Source organism: Salmo trutta, chromosome 8 (genome assembly GCF_901001165.1).
Source record: "Salmo trutta chromosome 8, fSalTru1.1, whole genome shotgun sequence".
Classification (NCBI taxonomy): Eukaryota; Metazoa; Chordata; class Actinopteri; order Salmoniformes; family Salmonidae; genus Salmo; species Salmo trutta.
The window spans coordinates 15,673,514-15,690,155 of NC_042964.1; the positions used below are offsets into that span (position 1 = coordinate 15,673,514).

At 45.5% G+C, this 16,642-nt stretch overlaps 1 protein-coding gene across 8 annotated transcripts in view; it reads left to right on the plus strand.

Moving 5' to 3' along the window:
- LOC115198263 (adhesion G protein-coupled receptor L3) overlaps nt 1-16,642 on the plus strand; it is a 304,863-nt gene that overhangs the window by 238,598 nt on the left and 49,623 nt on the right. For 5 of the 8 annotated variants that reach the window (XM_029760110.1, XM_029760112.1, XM_029760111.1 and 2 more), the window contains 3 exons: nt 2,839-2,961; nt 5,307-5,521; nt 7,643-7,819. In XM_029760110.1, the coding sequence (XP_029615970.1) occupies nt 2,839-2,961; nt 5,307-5,521; nt 7,643-7,819 (515 nt within the window). The remainder of the gene's footprint in view (nt 1-2,838; nt 2,962-5,306; nt 5,522-7,642; nt 7,820-16,642) is intronic. The other 3 variants (XM_029760113.1, XM_029760115.1, XM_029760114.1) reach the window with 1 other exon arrangement.

The following is a 16,642-nucleotide window of genomic DNA, read 5'->3' on the forward strand; positions in this document are numbered from 1 at the left end:
ACAAAGCAAAATAGTAAAATTGTAAAAAAAAAAAAAAAGACTGAAATATGACATTTACATAGGTATTCAGACCTTTTATGCAGTACTTTGTTGAAGCACCTTTGGCAGCGATTACAGGCTCACGTCTTCTTGGGTATGGCACACCTGTATTTGGGGAGTATCTCCCGTTCTTCTCTGCAGATCCTCTCAAGCTCTGTCAGGAAGGATGGGGAGCATCGCTGCACAGGTATTTTCAGGTCTCTCCAGAGATGTTCGAACGGGTTCAAGTCCGGTCTCTTGCTGGGCCACTCAAGGATATTGAGACTTATCCCGAAGCCCGTCCTGCGTTGTCTTGGCTATGTGTTTAGGGTCGTTGTCCTGTTGGAAGATGAACCTTCGCCTGTCTGAGGTCCTAACCTGCTCCCGAGAGCTTTTCAATCAAGAATCTCTGTATCTTTCCCTCGATCCTGACTAGTCTTCCAGTCCCTGCCGCTGAAAAGAGTTCAATCTTGGTTTCATTAGACCAGAGAATCTTGTTTCTCATGGTCTGAGAGTCCTTTAAGTGCCTTTTGGCAACTCCAAGCGGGCTGTCATGTGCCATTTACTGAGGTGTGGCTTCCGTCTGGCCACTCCACCATAAAGGCCTGATTGGTGGAGTGCTGAAGTGATGATTGTCCTTCTGGAAGGTTCTCCCATCTCCACAGAGGAACTCTGGAGCACTGTCAGAGTGACCATCTGTTTCTTGGTCACCTCCCTGACCAAAGCCCTCTTCCCACGATGGCTCAGTTTAGCCATGTGGCCAGCTCTAGGAAGTGTCTTGGTGGTTCCGAACTCCTTCCATATAAGAATGAGGGAGGCCACTGTGTTCTTGGTTACCTTCAATGCTGCAGACATTTTTTGGATCCCTTCCCCAGATCTGTGTCTCAACAGGTGTGTGCCTTTCCAAATCATGCCCAATAAATTGAATTTAACACAGGTGGACTCCAATCAAGTTGTAGAAACACCACAGGGATGATCAATGGAAACAGGATGCACCGAAGCTCAATTTCGAGTCTCATAGCAAAGTGTCTGAATACTTATGTAAATATGGTATTGTTGTTGTTTTCTAGAAATGTGCAAAAATGTAAAAGAAAATCTGTTCGTTTTGTCATTATGGGGTATTGTGTGTGTATATTGATGAGGAAAATGCGGAAGGGGTCGAAATACTTTTCGAATGCACTGTATGTGTTAATCTTCTCTCCACCTTTTGTTTGTTTGCATGCATGTCTGTGTATCACTCCCTCTCATCGCTGATCTTATGAACAGATTTCTGCCGTCTTATTTCAACCGGCATACACATCAACACCTATTGTGTGTGTGTGCGATGCCTAAAGCCAGTCTAAAGCCTTTTTTTCATGGCTCATCCAGCGGGATGAAAAAAATTGCAACTGACTCAGTTAGCCCTGATCTGGGATTGTTCGGTATATCTCCCATTGTTGCTTTCCAGTTGAATAGGAATACATCTCGCCATCTCCAAAAGAATCCCTTGCACCATTGTGTAGCAGTTGCGAGGGTGCCACGGAATGTTAATACAAAGGTTCTCTTAAAGTGAGAGCATGAAAACAACTTATTTTTTCAAAGACAGCCACAATAAGAAGGTTATGCCTTCCCTCTGTGGGTGTTTTGTGCGAGCATTTGAGAGGTGGCCTTGAAGCCAGAAGTTGAAAGAAGTTAGACATTTTTGATGCCATCTCTCCCAATTAACATAGTACTGTCCAGGCCTGTGTTCAAATAGTATTGGTTTTCCTTAAAATACTTATAACGTTTGATTGGGCCTGCCTGGAGGGACAGGTGGGCAGGGTTTGCACTTTGGGGACTATTCCATTAGTTCCATTGCACCAGACAAGCTCAAGTGAAGAATTTAAAAGACAATGTACTATTTTAAGATGGGTCTTGTTCTGTATTCTCAAACTAAATTCAAGCACATGAAAAGTACAGTATCTCTTACAAACAGATTATTTCTGCCAATCTCCTATCGACTCCTCATTTTCCTCTGCTGTACGATGCAGCAGCCTTTAAACCACAAATGATGATCTCCCCTCAGACACAACAGCTGTTGTGCCGGTTCTCCAAAACCTGGCTGTCTTCACCATTTGTCTCTATCTCGTCTACCCATCGCTTTCCTCTCAGCTCACCCCCAACATTGATAGCTTCCTTGAAGTGAGGGCCAATTTTCTCAGTTGGCAAAAGTTAGTGGACTTCAACACGAAGCAAGGAGGTACGCAACCAGGCTCCCTCAGTTACTCCTAACTCGATGAAGAAAGTGTTGCGAGACGTGTATAGCCCAGTGTTGATCAGACGGCTTCAGTGGGACGCTACTCTTCAAAGCCTACCGAATTCAGAGGATGATGTACTTCATTCAACACACCCTGAAACCACTGATGAATGGAATCAATTATATCAGAGTAAAAGGCTTCTGAGAAAAATCTGACAAGGTATCCCCTTGAAAATCCATTTGAAGTTTGTGAAATGCATAAAGTAATGCATAATAGCTGATGTTGGGGAAGGGAGCATCTTTTGATCAAGTGTTTCTTAAACTTTGTTGTTACCCCTTTGTCTGCTTTGTCTCTGATCTGAAACAAACGCCAGTGCTGTGATGCATACAGTCAGAGCAGAACTGAGTTTCATATTACAATGTAAAGCTATTGTTCAATGCTAACACGTTTCGGTAGGTTAACAGCGAGCGCTGGTGGGTGCATGGGTTAACATTCATATACTGCAAATGTTATCCCAGATGGAATTCTCTTGCATCACTGTCTACACTTTCACCCCTCATAATAATGTTCTTTAAATGGTTTCTTCTCATTTGCTTCTGTCCAGAGCTGGAGGTGGCCCGGATGAGTACGGAAGGAAATCTGCCCGACCTGAAATTCCCACAAAGTGGAGGCCATGGTAACTCCATCTCCCTGTCATCAAGCACCTTGAAACAACATGGGAGAAACGGTAAATGGGTTTGCCTTTTAATTAAAAAAAATATATATATCAGGGCTCTCCAACTCCAGTCCTGAACAGCTATTGGTTGTGCAGGGTTTTGTTCCATTCCATCAGTTAGTGCCTGCATACCCAGTAGCTCTTCTGGTCTGAACATCCCTGTCTGAGATAAGTCTGCCATTGATAATTCCATGCATAGTTTGCTTATTTTTCTGATGCCATAAGAGTATAGGAAATGTTTTTTCTTTGTAACCAGTAAAGGAGAGATATGCTCTAATATCTTAAAAGAGTAAACCGTGTCTCAAACAACAACAAAGCTGGCACCCTGTTTTTGCTCACCGTTAGCTAATATATTGAAAAAGTAGGTCAATTCAATAGGAACAGAAGTGTAAGCTGCTTTGAAAGGGGCTTGGGAGTTTAAAACGCGCCCCTTTGCAGGGCCTGGTGTGAATGAGAAATATAACTTCCCTGCAGCTAATTATACTTGCATACCACCTGCTTCTAACAGGCTGTTAAGAGCATGGGTTGCTTTCCAGTAACATGTTTTTTGTGTGTGCGGAGTTAGGGTGCCTTCAAACCAAAACGCACGTTCGACGCGGCAAATTATTCCATAAAAAAGCTACATTTTCAATTGGTTGACAGATACGTTGTTGCTACTGTTTTGCGCCTGTAGAAGTGGTAAGTACCAGTGTAACCACTTGTACTTACAGACCCGTTACATGGTAATTGAATAGTTTCCCTGGAATAACATCAATATAATTGTGTGCCAAAATGTTAGAAGCAGGTGGAGGGCTTACACTTGGTTTCAGGCAGAGGTGACCAACCCTCTTCCAGGAAAGAGATACTGGATCTACCTGGGTTTTGTTGCAACCTTGTTATAACACAGTTGATTCTGCATAGTATCAAGGTCACGGAAAGCAGCTAATTAGTAGAATGAGGTGTGCTAGATAAGAGCTGGAGAGAAAGCCTAGCAGAAGGGAAGTTCTCCAGGAGGAGGGTTGGCCACCCCTGATACAACCTCTGATAAAGCAAAGCGCCTTTTTTACTCGACTTCAAATGGACAAAAGAGGGTCCCTGGTTGCGGAATTAGTTGTGTTCAAGAGCTGCTTCAAACTTTAATGAGGCTATTATACACAATGCGGGGCTACCTACGGGAGCTCCACGGCCCGTTTTTGGACTTGATTACTTGTTCGTGCAAATGAGTTAGCCTGTTAGCGCGTGCTCACCGCTCTTGGCTCTCGATGAATATCCAGTGGTGCCTGATAATTCATTATATCTTCATTTGCTTTTATTTCCCGTTCATTGAGAGGTAACACACAAATTGTTTTATTTTCATCTCGAGTGAGTGATCCAAGTCGCTGTGGGAGGGGTGTGCTTTCATATCCACCGTCTAAAGAAAGACGCCAGGAGATGGGATAAGGTAGTGCGATGGGAGCGGGGCAAGAAATTAGGACGAGTATCTGTTGCCTCTGTCAGTGCAATAAAGCAATAATGACATTTCATTGAAGTTGAATTAAATCGACCTATCATACCTACGGAGGTCTTTTTTTCAGCCTCGACACCTTTGTTGCTCTTGATAACACGCTCGGAGCAGCGAATGTGTTTGACCAATTTTCCCTATATTTTGTCCAAAATAGTTTCAACTCTATAATCCTGTGGAATCAAAAATCGAAAAAGAATGAATGCAGTTTTTACCGTACCCCCAAAATGCATCCTTATTTTTAAGTCTTATGAATTTGAATAGGTTAAGTTATTGGGTGCTCCAAGACTTTGTGGAACTGTAACCTTTGACATCTGTAGGATGAACTGTGGTGGCCCAACGCCGTTATGTCCTGGAGCAGGCACTTAACCCCAAAATGGTTCCAAAGGCCGGCTGCACTCCGGCTGACTCTGTGCTCTTCAATGTGTGTGGGTCTCTCGTAGGCATATAAAACCTTGGCACATCTAGCCTAGGTTTACACACTTTTTAAATTTATGGACAGAAACATATGTTGACCAGATAGTCATTTTTCACTTTTGGATTTTGTTTGGTTTTCTGGCGTTAATGTCTCTGCTACTTTAACATTGATTTGCGCTGTTATTAAGTCACATGTGCAATAACATTATACTGTATGGCAAAACATTTTAACCACACACTTTCAGTTCGTCAGTGGTGGCTCTGTCTCAAGTCTCAATTGCCTTAAATTTTACTTTCCTTCATCGCTCTGATCTGAAAGAACTGACCTGGTGAAAGCCAGCCTAATGATGAGCTTACACCATATTGTTTTCACCTGTTACCACAGACAAAGGGGAGGAGATGAGCAGAGGATGGATTTTCAAGAAATTGAGACTGACCCATGATGTGTTATTTTTCCTAGGAGAGATCCGAATGGCTTTCGTCCTGTACAAACACATCGGAGCCTACCTGTCTACAGAGAATGCCAGCATGAAGCTCGGCAGGGAAGCCATGGCCACCAACTACTCTGTCATTGTCAACTCTCCCGTCATCACCGCAGCTATCAACAAAGAGAACAACAAAGTCTACCTGTCTGAACCGGTCATATTTACCTTGAAACACCTGCAGGTAGAACGTGTACGCACACACACACACACACACACACACACACACTTTGGGATTATCATGAAATTCACTGAGTTTCTTAAAGGGGCAATTTGGGACTGGTACATCCATTTTGGACATTTAAATGAATGGAGTCACCCCATAGCCCCCCATCTTAAAGTTTTACCTCAATCTTTCATAACATATTGACGATGCAAAACTTTGTGTTCATTCGTTTTCTCCCTATTAGTTTTAGAACAGAACAGTCTAACCTGGAAGGCTGAGCTAATATGAGGGTTCTATTGTTCTTCCCTGAAGGCTGGTTAGTCATAGGCGGAGCATTAACTTCCTCCCCGACTGCATTATCTTCCCCTCGCACGACTCCTTCGAAACAGCCCCGGTTTGTCTCCCAACGGCGCCCAAATCTGTTATTAGGCAGGGAGGGGGAAGGGGGGGGGATGTAACACTTGGGGCCAATGCAGTTATTACTGGGGACCAACTGGAGCCCGCCGCCGCTTTCCTACGTTTTTCTTGCCCCACTGGTCTAATCTCAATAAAACAGTGCTCTTATATACAGTAAGTTTGTGCTTCCCTCCACTGCACTTCTGTCAGTGAGGACATGTCTTTTTTCTTCTAAAAAGTTGATTATTTAAAGAGTATTCTAAGGTTCGTCAAGACAGTATTCAAAAAGATGAACTGAATCTATATGGATGGTTATATAACTGCAGGTACACTAGAATATGAATGGATAGGAGGACGTACTTCTCATAGCCTGGTTCCAGATCTGTTTCTGCTGTCTTGCCAACTACTATGGTCATTGTCATGCCAATCGTGACAAAAACGGACTTATCCTAGGATAAGGATAGCCTGGGTTCAGATCTATTTGTGTCATCTTGGCAACTACTATGTTAATTGTCATCAGTGATGTAGTGGTAAAGAAAATAGGTGGTTAAACTTGGTCGCAGTGAATAAAGTAACGCTCCTTATACTTTCAATGCGTTCTTCCGCAAAAGGTGGGTAAACTGCGTTTTCTTGTGTTTACCCTCCACTACACCACCGACTGTCATACCAAACACCACCATAGTACTTGGCTATACACCATAAACAGATCTAGGATCCGGCTGTACTGCTCTTCACTCTAGTCTTTTGTTCCATCGCTCTACAATGAAAAGCCTTTAGATCAGATGGTTTTGGACCACTGGTCCCAGGGGATTGTTGTCGTCCTCTAGTTATTGTTTCGCTTCCTTGCCTCAGCACTTAATGGACTACTTAAAGTCGTGAATGGGACAGAAGGTCACCTGGTCTGGTTATTCCACGACCGTGCTGCACTGTATCCAACTAGCCATTGGTTGGCTGCGTGGAGGATAACTCAATAAGGTGGGACGCTTATCTCTGAGAGGATCTGCTGATTATGGATGTGTCACAAATGGAATCCTATTCCCTATACAGTGCACTACTTTTGACCAGAGCCGTATATGGTGCCATTTGGGACTCAGCCCATGTTCCACAGTCACAGTTTTGATTGCATTCAGTAGCAGCCAGATTGTCTTCTGCTGTGGACAATTCCCTTAAATGCACCCAGGATTTAAGGTGCAATTGAAGTGGCCCGGCAATATCTAGCTGCAAGAGATGGTGCTTTCCCACATCAAGGAAACTTTACCTGTTGAAAACTATTTGAGGCATTCCTATGCATCGGCACGCCTTTCCTCTCACGCTTTATCTGCATTAAGCTCTTAAGTGGCTGTTTTGAAACAGGCCAGCGAGATGGCAGGCAACGCTAGCCGTTAAGGCCGCCACCTTGCAGAGAGCGGCGGGGCAGTCTATTGTCGCACAGTGAAGGTTAAAGTGAGGTTGAAAAACACAATGAAAGGCTGCCGCCGCCACCATTGAACTAAACCTGAACTGCCACCGGAAAAGGGAATTAAGGGTATTTTTCTGAAATATTTAGTCCGGATCTGGAGTTATGGCATTGTGGCGTGTCGAGGTTATGGGAGCTTACCTGGAATTAGCCCCATGCGTTTCCATTTAACCCAGCCAGAGCCATTTAGAAAAGAAACATGACTCAACCTGCAATCAATGTGTGTGTTTTTCCTCCCATTAGCTCCATTGTGCAGGGGCCCATAGGCTAATTGTTATGTGGTTTGTCCCCCACAGCAATCCAAGGAAAGCTTTAACCCCAACTGTTCTTTCTGGAGTTATTCCAAGAGGACCATGACGGGGTACTGGTCGACGCAGGATTGCCGGTTGCTAGGCACCAACAGGACTCACACCACGTGCTCTTGTACCCACCTGACTAACTTTGCAGTCCTCATGGCTCACGTGGAGGTCAAGGTAAGGCCTGTTCCACCGGCTCCTCATTCTGTTTGCTTTCAGCTCAGATCCCGTAGAAGCAATACAAAATTCCACAAGTAGTAGATGATGGAGAGCTCTGTTTTGCAACCTTCATAGCACATTCTACACAATGGCACAGAGTTAAGATTGAAATCTAAGAGCATTTTTTTGTGCCGAAAGCATCCTTGGTGTTGTGTGTATTAATTGTCCCCTTGCCTTGTGTGAGTAGTTGGAGAGAGTGGCCGTTGTAAAAGGAAAATGCATTTTGACCTTCAAGAGTTCTAGCTAAGAGGCTGCCATTTAGTCGTCTGGATACATACTACGCTTGAAAGCATTTAGAATAACTGAACGCATGATTCAATGTTTTGAACATTCCGATATTCGCAGGTTGATGAATTGAAGGAGAATCAGCATCTGTTTAAGTTGTGTTGGAGCTGGGTACTGGGAAAGCATAAATTAACACATTTACATTTTCTGTGTATAATGGACCAATAACGATAAAGATTGTATTTATGCGCCTCCTAAAATATTTGGGGTTGCTGGTGTTTGTTGTGCGTTTAAGTGTCTCACTGCGATGCTTAAATCCAAGATTACTTTTCAATTGATGTTCTTTCGTTACATTGAAGCAAATATATTGCAACTCATTATTTTTTACTTTGACGTTTATTTGTTGCTGTCTCATTTCCCTGAGAGGTCTTCTCGTTCCTGAACTTCTAAGACTCGTATGAAAGAAAGATTTAGCGAAAGGGTGCATTTTATTTATTTTAAAAGCATGAATTAATATGTTGTGTCTTAGTGCTCTTTTACCTGGGAGAAAAGATCTATGTGTTCTTTCTTTGCACTGTCGGACGCTTCATTGTCCGCTTTAGTCTTCTGGGAAAACAACAGAAAGTGATGAGAAATACAGAGGTGTTTGACAGACACAGGAAAAGCGAGGAGGGCGAGAGGGATAAAGAGAGGAAACATATAATAGGAGAGCTCTTTTTTTCCTCCCTCTTTCTCCCTCCCCTCTCTCTCGCTCTCTCCCTCCCTCCCCACTATCTAGCGCTCTCTCTTCCCTCTTTCTCTCTCTCTCTTCCTCCCTCTCGCTCTCTCACCTCTTTCTCTGTCTCCCTCCCTCCCTCTCACTCTCTCATCTTCCTTGCACTTTCTCTTTCTCTCTCTCCCCCAAGGCAGTGAACCTTAGTCAGCAGGGAAGGATGACTCTATAATGTCTCTCCCAGTTTGCCCAAGGCCATGTAACCACAGACCTCCCCTCCACCCCAGCTCCCACCCTGCTCCAGTCAACCAGCCCCTCTGGTCCAAAGGGGGTCACCCCCATTGAGGAGGAGTTACTGTTTGTCACTAAGCCGCTTGGCTTGGGGGAGCCAGTGTGCTCAAGCCTTGGTGTCAAACCGGGCCATGAATGCAGAGGGAAGCTGTGAATAATCTAGGGGCCTTAACAGAAGAAAAAAAACTGTGAAGAATAGGGCAAAATGGGAGTGAAAGAAGCACTTTGTCATATGATTCACTCACCTTTTGGAAACCCCAGGATGCTGGTGTTCATTCAGGGGGAAAGTGGAAAGTCGTTACACCCCAATTCCAAAATTGCTGCATTTTTCTACTCGAAAGACATTTTGGTTCTGAGGAAACGCAGGCGTCCATTGACACACTGCCAAGGCATTCCAATCCGGAAGCGCTAATGAATGGTGAAGAAAGAGCACAAAAATGCCGTAAATTGGAGTGACCATACTTTGTCTCCATGGTAACTAAACATTTCGCGCTGTTCTGTCTAGGCATTGTTATTACACATTACCCTCTGAGTGAGAGATTATAGATTGGCATGCCGCAATTACCATCTTCACTTTGAGCGGGCAGAGGCCCGCCTCATCATCTTTCATTTCGCTGTATTCCGGCAGATAGACAGGGCGTTCCCGTTAGAAATGACAATAATACTACTCTACTTTTAAGTTCGGGACGTGTTTGGGCTTTTATGATAAGACGCTGTTCGATACGTTCAGTTGTTCATAAACAGCTTATTACTGTAAGCGTTGTCGATATTACTTAGTCCTAGATAGAGATATTACTAAGTTGAGGTATAGTTAAAAGGCTGTAGTAGTTGGTTGAAGTGATGCCTCTACAACCCGTTTTCAACCAGAACTGTACCTGCTGGACATTTTGAAAGCTGACCAAATGCGAGTAAATAACCTGTGTTAGAAGCATGAACTTGGTTATTTAATGATGTGAGCTTTTTCTTAACTCAATTAAGATGACATAGAACAGCTAATGTGGTGCCTTTCAACAATAACTGCCCTCATCTCCTTCTTGATTGCACCACGCTGCCCAGTCTAACTTTCATGTTTGTACTTTACCTTTGAACTTAAAGCATATGGGTGATTATCATGCTTGCTCAGTATTGTAGGTATATGTATCCAGAATCCACGGACTCTGACTCTCTGAGGAATTAATTATGTACAGTCGTGGCCAGAAGTTTTGAGAATGACACAAATATTAATTTTCACAAAGTTTACTGCCTCAGTTTGCATGATGGCAATTTGCATATACTCCAGAATGTTATGACGAGTGATCAGATGAATTGCAATTAATTGCAAAGTCCCTCTTTGCCATGCAAATTAACTGAATCTACAAAAAACATTTCCACTGCATTTCAGCCCTGCCACAAAAGGACCAGCTGACATCATGTCAGGGATTCTCTCGTTAACACAGGTGTGAGTGTTGACGAGGACAAGGCTGGAGATCACTCTGTCATGCTGATTGAGTTCGAATAACAGACTGGAAGCTTCAAAAGGAGGGTGGTGCTTGGAATCATTGTTCTTCCTCTGTCAGCCATGGTTACCTGCAAGGAAACACGTGCCGTCATCATTGCTTTGCTCAAAAAGGGCTTCATAGGCAAGGATATTGCTGCCAGTAAGATTGCACCTAAATCAACCATTTATCGGATCATTAAGAACTTCAAGGAGAGCAGTTAAATTGTTGTGAAGAAGGCTTCAGGGCACCCAAGAAAATCCAGCAAGCACCAGGACCGTCTCCTAAAGTTGATTCAGCTGCGGGATCGGGGCACCACCAGTACAGAGCTTGCTCAGGAATGGCAGCAGGCAGGTGTGAGTGCATCTGCACGCACAGTGAGGTGAAGACTTTTGGAGGATGGCCTGGTGTCAAGAAGGGCAGCAAAGAAGCCACTTCTCTCCAGGAAAAACATCAGGGACAGACTGATATTCTGCAAGAGGTCCAGGGATTGGACTGCTGAGGACTGGGGTAAAGTCATTTTCTCTGATGAATCCCCTTTCCGATTGTTTGGGGCATCCGGAAAAAAGCTTGTCCGGAGAAGACAAGGTGAGCGCTGCCATCAGTCTTGTGTCATGCCAACAGTAAAGCATCCTGAAACCATTCATGTGTGGGGTTGCTTCTCAGCCAATGGAGTGGGCTCACTCACAATTTCGCCTAAGAACACAGCCATGAATATAGAATGATACCAACACATCCTCTGAGAGCAACTTCTCCCAACCATCCAGGAACAGTTTGGTGACGAACAATGCCTTTTCCAGCATGATGGAGCACCTTGCCATAAGGCAAAAGTGATAACTAAGTGGCTTGGGGAACAAAACATTGATATTTTCGGTCCATGTCCAGGAAACTCCCCAGACCTTAATCCCATTGAGAATTTGTGGTCAATCCTCAAGAGGCGGGTGGACAAACAAAACCCACAAACTCCAAGCATTGATTATGCAAGAATGGGCTGCCATCAGTCAGGATATGGCCCAGAAGTTAATTGACAGCATGCCAGGGTGGATTGCGGAGGATTTGAAAAAGAAGCGTCAACACTGCAAATATTGACTCTTTGCATCAACTTCATGTAATTGTCAATAAAAGCCTTTGACACTTATGAAATGCTTGTAATTTTACTTCAGTGTTCCATAGTAACATCGGACAAAAATATCTAAAGACACTGAAGCAGCAAACTTTGTGTAAATTAATATTTGTGTCTTTCTCAAAACTTTTGGCCACGACTGTAACTTTGAACTCTGCCAAAGGAGGGGAAAAAAGATCCATCTTTGTCTATTGAAAAGGGTTATGGACTTGTGCAACAAGTCAGTGCAACACTTATTGAAGTGTTGCACTGACTGAAGCATTGTCAACTTTAAAAAGTCAACGCAGTCCTGAAGGCCATCAACAGTGTGACTCACTATCATATCCCAATAGACAAAGGCACATATACTCACACCGTGTCTGTCAGCGACAGGGAATGAGGTAGCTGCCATCCAAACAATCGGGAAGGGATTAAGTGCTGTCACTTTCGTCTGTCTCACCTCTCAGGCCTTTTGTGCACCAACATGAGCTGTTCCTGCCGACGCACTGAAGTACACCCGTCGGCTGCGTAAACAAATGAAACTAAATAGCTCGTCACCAGCTGTGTGTTAGTCAGAGATTATGTCGCTTTTGTGTCTCCAGGAAGGGAAGTGATTGCGAGGGAGTTTCGAGTGAGGATGAGAGGGATTGCTTAAGCGGTCTGTCAAAGTACAGTATGATGTCTCCTCTAATCAGTGAACTCCAATTGCTCTCTCATCAAACATAGAAATAGTATGTTAATAATAACGAATATTTTAAAGGGTTGTTTAAGTCTATTGATAAGCTCCTCTATCCAGCTGGAAGTTACACAAAGAGAACATTTGGTTGTTGTTTGAATGAAGGTTTCCAATGGCTGTTGGGAATTGCTTCAACTTGTCCCAGCAGGTTGTCATTCCTGTCAATATCCAACATGATCTCTTTTAACCCTAAAAGTGCCACCGGGTCAATTTTGGCCTCAAGAGGTGATACGGTACATGTCGTTATTTCGATATCCTGTTTTTGATCCTGAAATGTTGGACTTTTTCAAGCGACTACTTACTGACATAAACCCCCACAATTGACCATGTTTTTTGTGTTTATATGGAAGAATAAAAAATGATCTCTTTTGTATACTAGTGGTGTGCAGCAAACATAACGACCAAACCGGCCTCTCACGCCATCGTGCACATGTTGAGTTTGTCTATCCTCACCAGACGGACGCGCAGGTTGAAATATCAAAACGAACTCTGAACCAACTATATTAATTTGGGGAAAGGTCGAAACATTCATGGACATTTAGCTAACTAGCTTGCTGTTGCTAACTAATTTGTCCTGGGATATAAACATTGGGTTCTTATTTTACCTGAAGTGCACAAGGTCCTTTTTTTATGCTGGATCTTTGTAGAATTTTGACCCACAAAATTGTGTGACACGCCACAGATAAAAGGGGAAACCTAATTAGTTTCTTGTAATCTCTCCGCGTTCTTCTTCTTCCTCCTCCTTCCTCCTCTTCTCCTTCTTCTTCGTCTCCTCCTCCTTTTTCCTTTTTCCTTCTACTCCATGGCGGTTGGCAACCAAGTGTGGACCTCATTCATCTTTCAATAAACCACGTGGGTATGTGCTCCTAAAAACCAATGAGGAGATGGGAGAGGTGTGACTCGCAGCGCATCAAGCGTCACAAATAGAACCAAGTTCTATTTTAGCGCCTGGCTACCCCAGATTCAAAGGCCCCTTTGATTTCTGCAGAGTGATGTCATATTCATTCCAGTAATGCCATTTAAGCGGTTGATCAAACATAACACCAGTGTTACTAAAGGACCAGCATTTGGAGAAGCCTGCTTTAGACTTTCTTGTTCAGTACCTTAATAGTCCAGACCCACCACCCAGCCAGCTACTCAAGGCATCAACAGTCTACTCTTCATCGAACCATCCTCCTTTGAATTTAAGCTTCTATTTCCAAGACAGCCCCGGGGTTGTGGAGGCACTGTATAAATAGCAGCTACAACCCCCCAGCCGAGACTTAGAAAGATAGACCTGTTGTCCCTCCACATACAGGCCATTACTTAGGTAGTGAGCGTGTATGCCGGGATTGGGCTGGAGGTAATATCGAGCCACCTGTAAGTAGCACCATTCCCTAGGGACCACCGGGATATAAATCAATGGTGCCTCTCAATAGGATGATGATGGGGGGGGGTAAACCCATACATCAGTGTCCTGGTGGGGTGTCTGAATTGGAAATGATGACGATACCGTGATACGTTCTAGGCTTTGGACAGTATAGATGGCACAGTCAATGTGTGCACAGTTCCCACGACGTTAACTTGGAACCTATTATAACTTGTAACTTCCATCCATCCACCTATGTAGAGTAGCTTTCGATCCATCTAAATCTTGATGTGGCATGATAACCTGTTTTGGTCTCAGTGTCTTGGTGTTCATAAAAAGAGGTCATCCATGTGCTTTTCTGCCTGTTTATTTAGGATAGGATGAACTTTAATGTCCCAAGGGAGAAATTGTCTGACACGTACCCTGGTTCGATCCTGGGCTGTATCCCCAACCGGCCATGATTGGGAGTCCCATAGGGCGGCGCACAATTGGCCCAGCGTCGTCCGGTTTAGGGTTTGGCTGGGGTAGGCCTACATTGTAAATAAGAATTTGTTCTTAACTGACTTCCCTAGTTAACTAAAGGTTAAATACTGCTGTGTACAAAGTTGAGGCTGTACATTACACACTCAAATGACCCTTATTTTGTCAGTGGCGTGCTAACACAGCTCAGCTTTACTTGTTGCTGTTCAGGTATTTGATGGCCATGGGAGTGAAGGAGTGCTTATACCTGTTCAGCTTACATGTGGGGACCCTATAGCGTCTGCCTGAGTCGGAGGAGGGACCCTATAGAGCGTCTGCCTGAGTCGGAGGAGGGACCCTATAGAGTGTCTGCCTGAGTCGGAGGAAGGACACTATAGAGTGTCTGCCTGAGTCGGAGGAGGGACCCTATAGAGCGTCTGCCTGAGTCGGAGGAAGGACACTATAGCGTCTGCCTGAGTCGGAGGAGGGACCCTATAGAGCATCTGCCTGAGTCGGAGGAGGGACCCTATAGAGTGTCTGCCTGAGTCGGAGGAGGGACCCTATAGAGCGTCTGCCTGAGTCGGAGGAGGGACCCTATAGAGCGTCTGCCTGAGTCGGAGGAGGGACCCTATAGAGCGTCTGCCTGAGTCGGAGGAGGGACCCTATAGCGTCTGCCTGAGTCGTCGGAGGGACCCTATAGAGCGTCTGCCTGAGTCGGAGGAGGGACCCTATAGAGCGTCTGCCTGAGTCGGAGGAGGGACCCTATAGAGCGTCTGTCTGAGTCGGAGGAGGGACCCTATAGAGCGTCTGCCTGAGTCGGAGGAGGGACCCTATAGAGCGTCTGCCTGAGTCGGAGGAGGGACCCTATAGAGCGTCTGTCTGAGTCGGAGGAGGGACCCTATAGAGCGTCTGTCTGAGTCGGAGGAGGGACCCTATAGAGCGTCTGTCTGAGTCGGAGGAGGGACCCTATAGAGCGTCTGCCTGAGTCGGAGGAGGGACCCTATAGAGCGTCTGCCTGAGTCGTCGGAGGGACCCTATAGAGCGTCTGCCTGAGTCGGAGGAGGGACCCTATAGAGCATCTGCCTGAGTCGGAGGAGGGACCCTATAGAGCGTCTGCCTGAGTCGGAGGAGGGACACTATAGCGTCTGCCTGAGTCGGAGGAGGGACCCTATAGAGCATCTGCCTGAGTCGGAGGAGGGACCCTATAGAGTGTCTGCCTGAGTCGGAGGAGGGACCCTATAGAGCGTCTGCCTGAGTCGGAGGAGGGACCCTATAGAGCGTCTGCCTGAGTCGGAGGAGGGACCCTATAGCGTCTGCCTGAGTCGTCGGAGGGACCCTATAGAGCGTCTGCCTGAGTCGGAGGAGGGACCCTATAGAGCGTCTGCCTGAGTCGGAGGAGGGACCCTATAGAGCGTCTGCCTGAGTCGGAGGAGGGACCCTATAGAGCGTCTGCCTGAGTCGGAGGAGGGACCCTATAGAGCGTCTGCCTGAGTCGGAGGAGGGACCCTATAGAGCGTCTGCCTGAGTCGGAGGAGGGACCCTATAGAGCGTCTGTCTGAGTCGGAGGAGGGACCCTATAGAGCGTCTGTCTGAGTCGGAGGAGGGACCCTATAGAGCGTCTGTCTGAGTCGGAGGAGGGACCCTATAGAGCGTCTGCCTGAGTCGGAGGAGGGACCCTATAGAGCGTCTGCCTGAGTCGTCGGAGGGACCCTATAGAGCGTCTGCCTGAGTCGTCGGAGGGACCCTATAGAGCGTCTGCCTGAGTCGGAGGAGGGACCCTATAGAGCGTCTGCCTGAGTCGGAGGAGGGACCCTATAGAGCGTCTGCCTGAGTCGGAGGAGGGACATGGGAGGGGTCTGAAATAATAATCTGATAACGATCTGTTAAAAAATAGTCTGTAGGGAGGGATGTTGCCTCACACCCATGACCTTCATGGCAGTTTTTATCAGGCGGGCAAATTGGGATTTCAGTTGGACTGATAAATTGCCAAACCAGACTGTGATGCCATATCTCAGGATACTATCTATGACCGCATAGTAGAACGGGAGCGTTCTTTTCTGGTCATCTCCAAATACCCTGAGTCTACGTAGGAAATGGAGGCGTTGTAGTCTGCAGCAGACACGCTCCACTTCGATCTTCCAGCTCACTACATTGTCCATATTTACACCCAGGTAATTATACGAACTAACCTGTGCTATGTTGGTATTGTGGACAGGCACATGGTCACCGACAGATTTGGGGTCAAACGCCATCTCATCCGATAAGGAGAAAATGATGTTGGATAGATCCACGTCCCGACTGCTATCTGGACGCATTCCACTTTAGGAGGCCTCATACATGTTCTACCGCCGGCATTATATATCACGGTTATTGTCGCTGAGGACATTGTACGTTTCTATTAGGCACATGCACTGAATGGAAACGTCAAGGTCT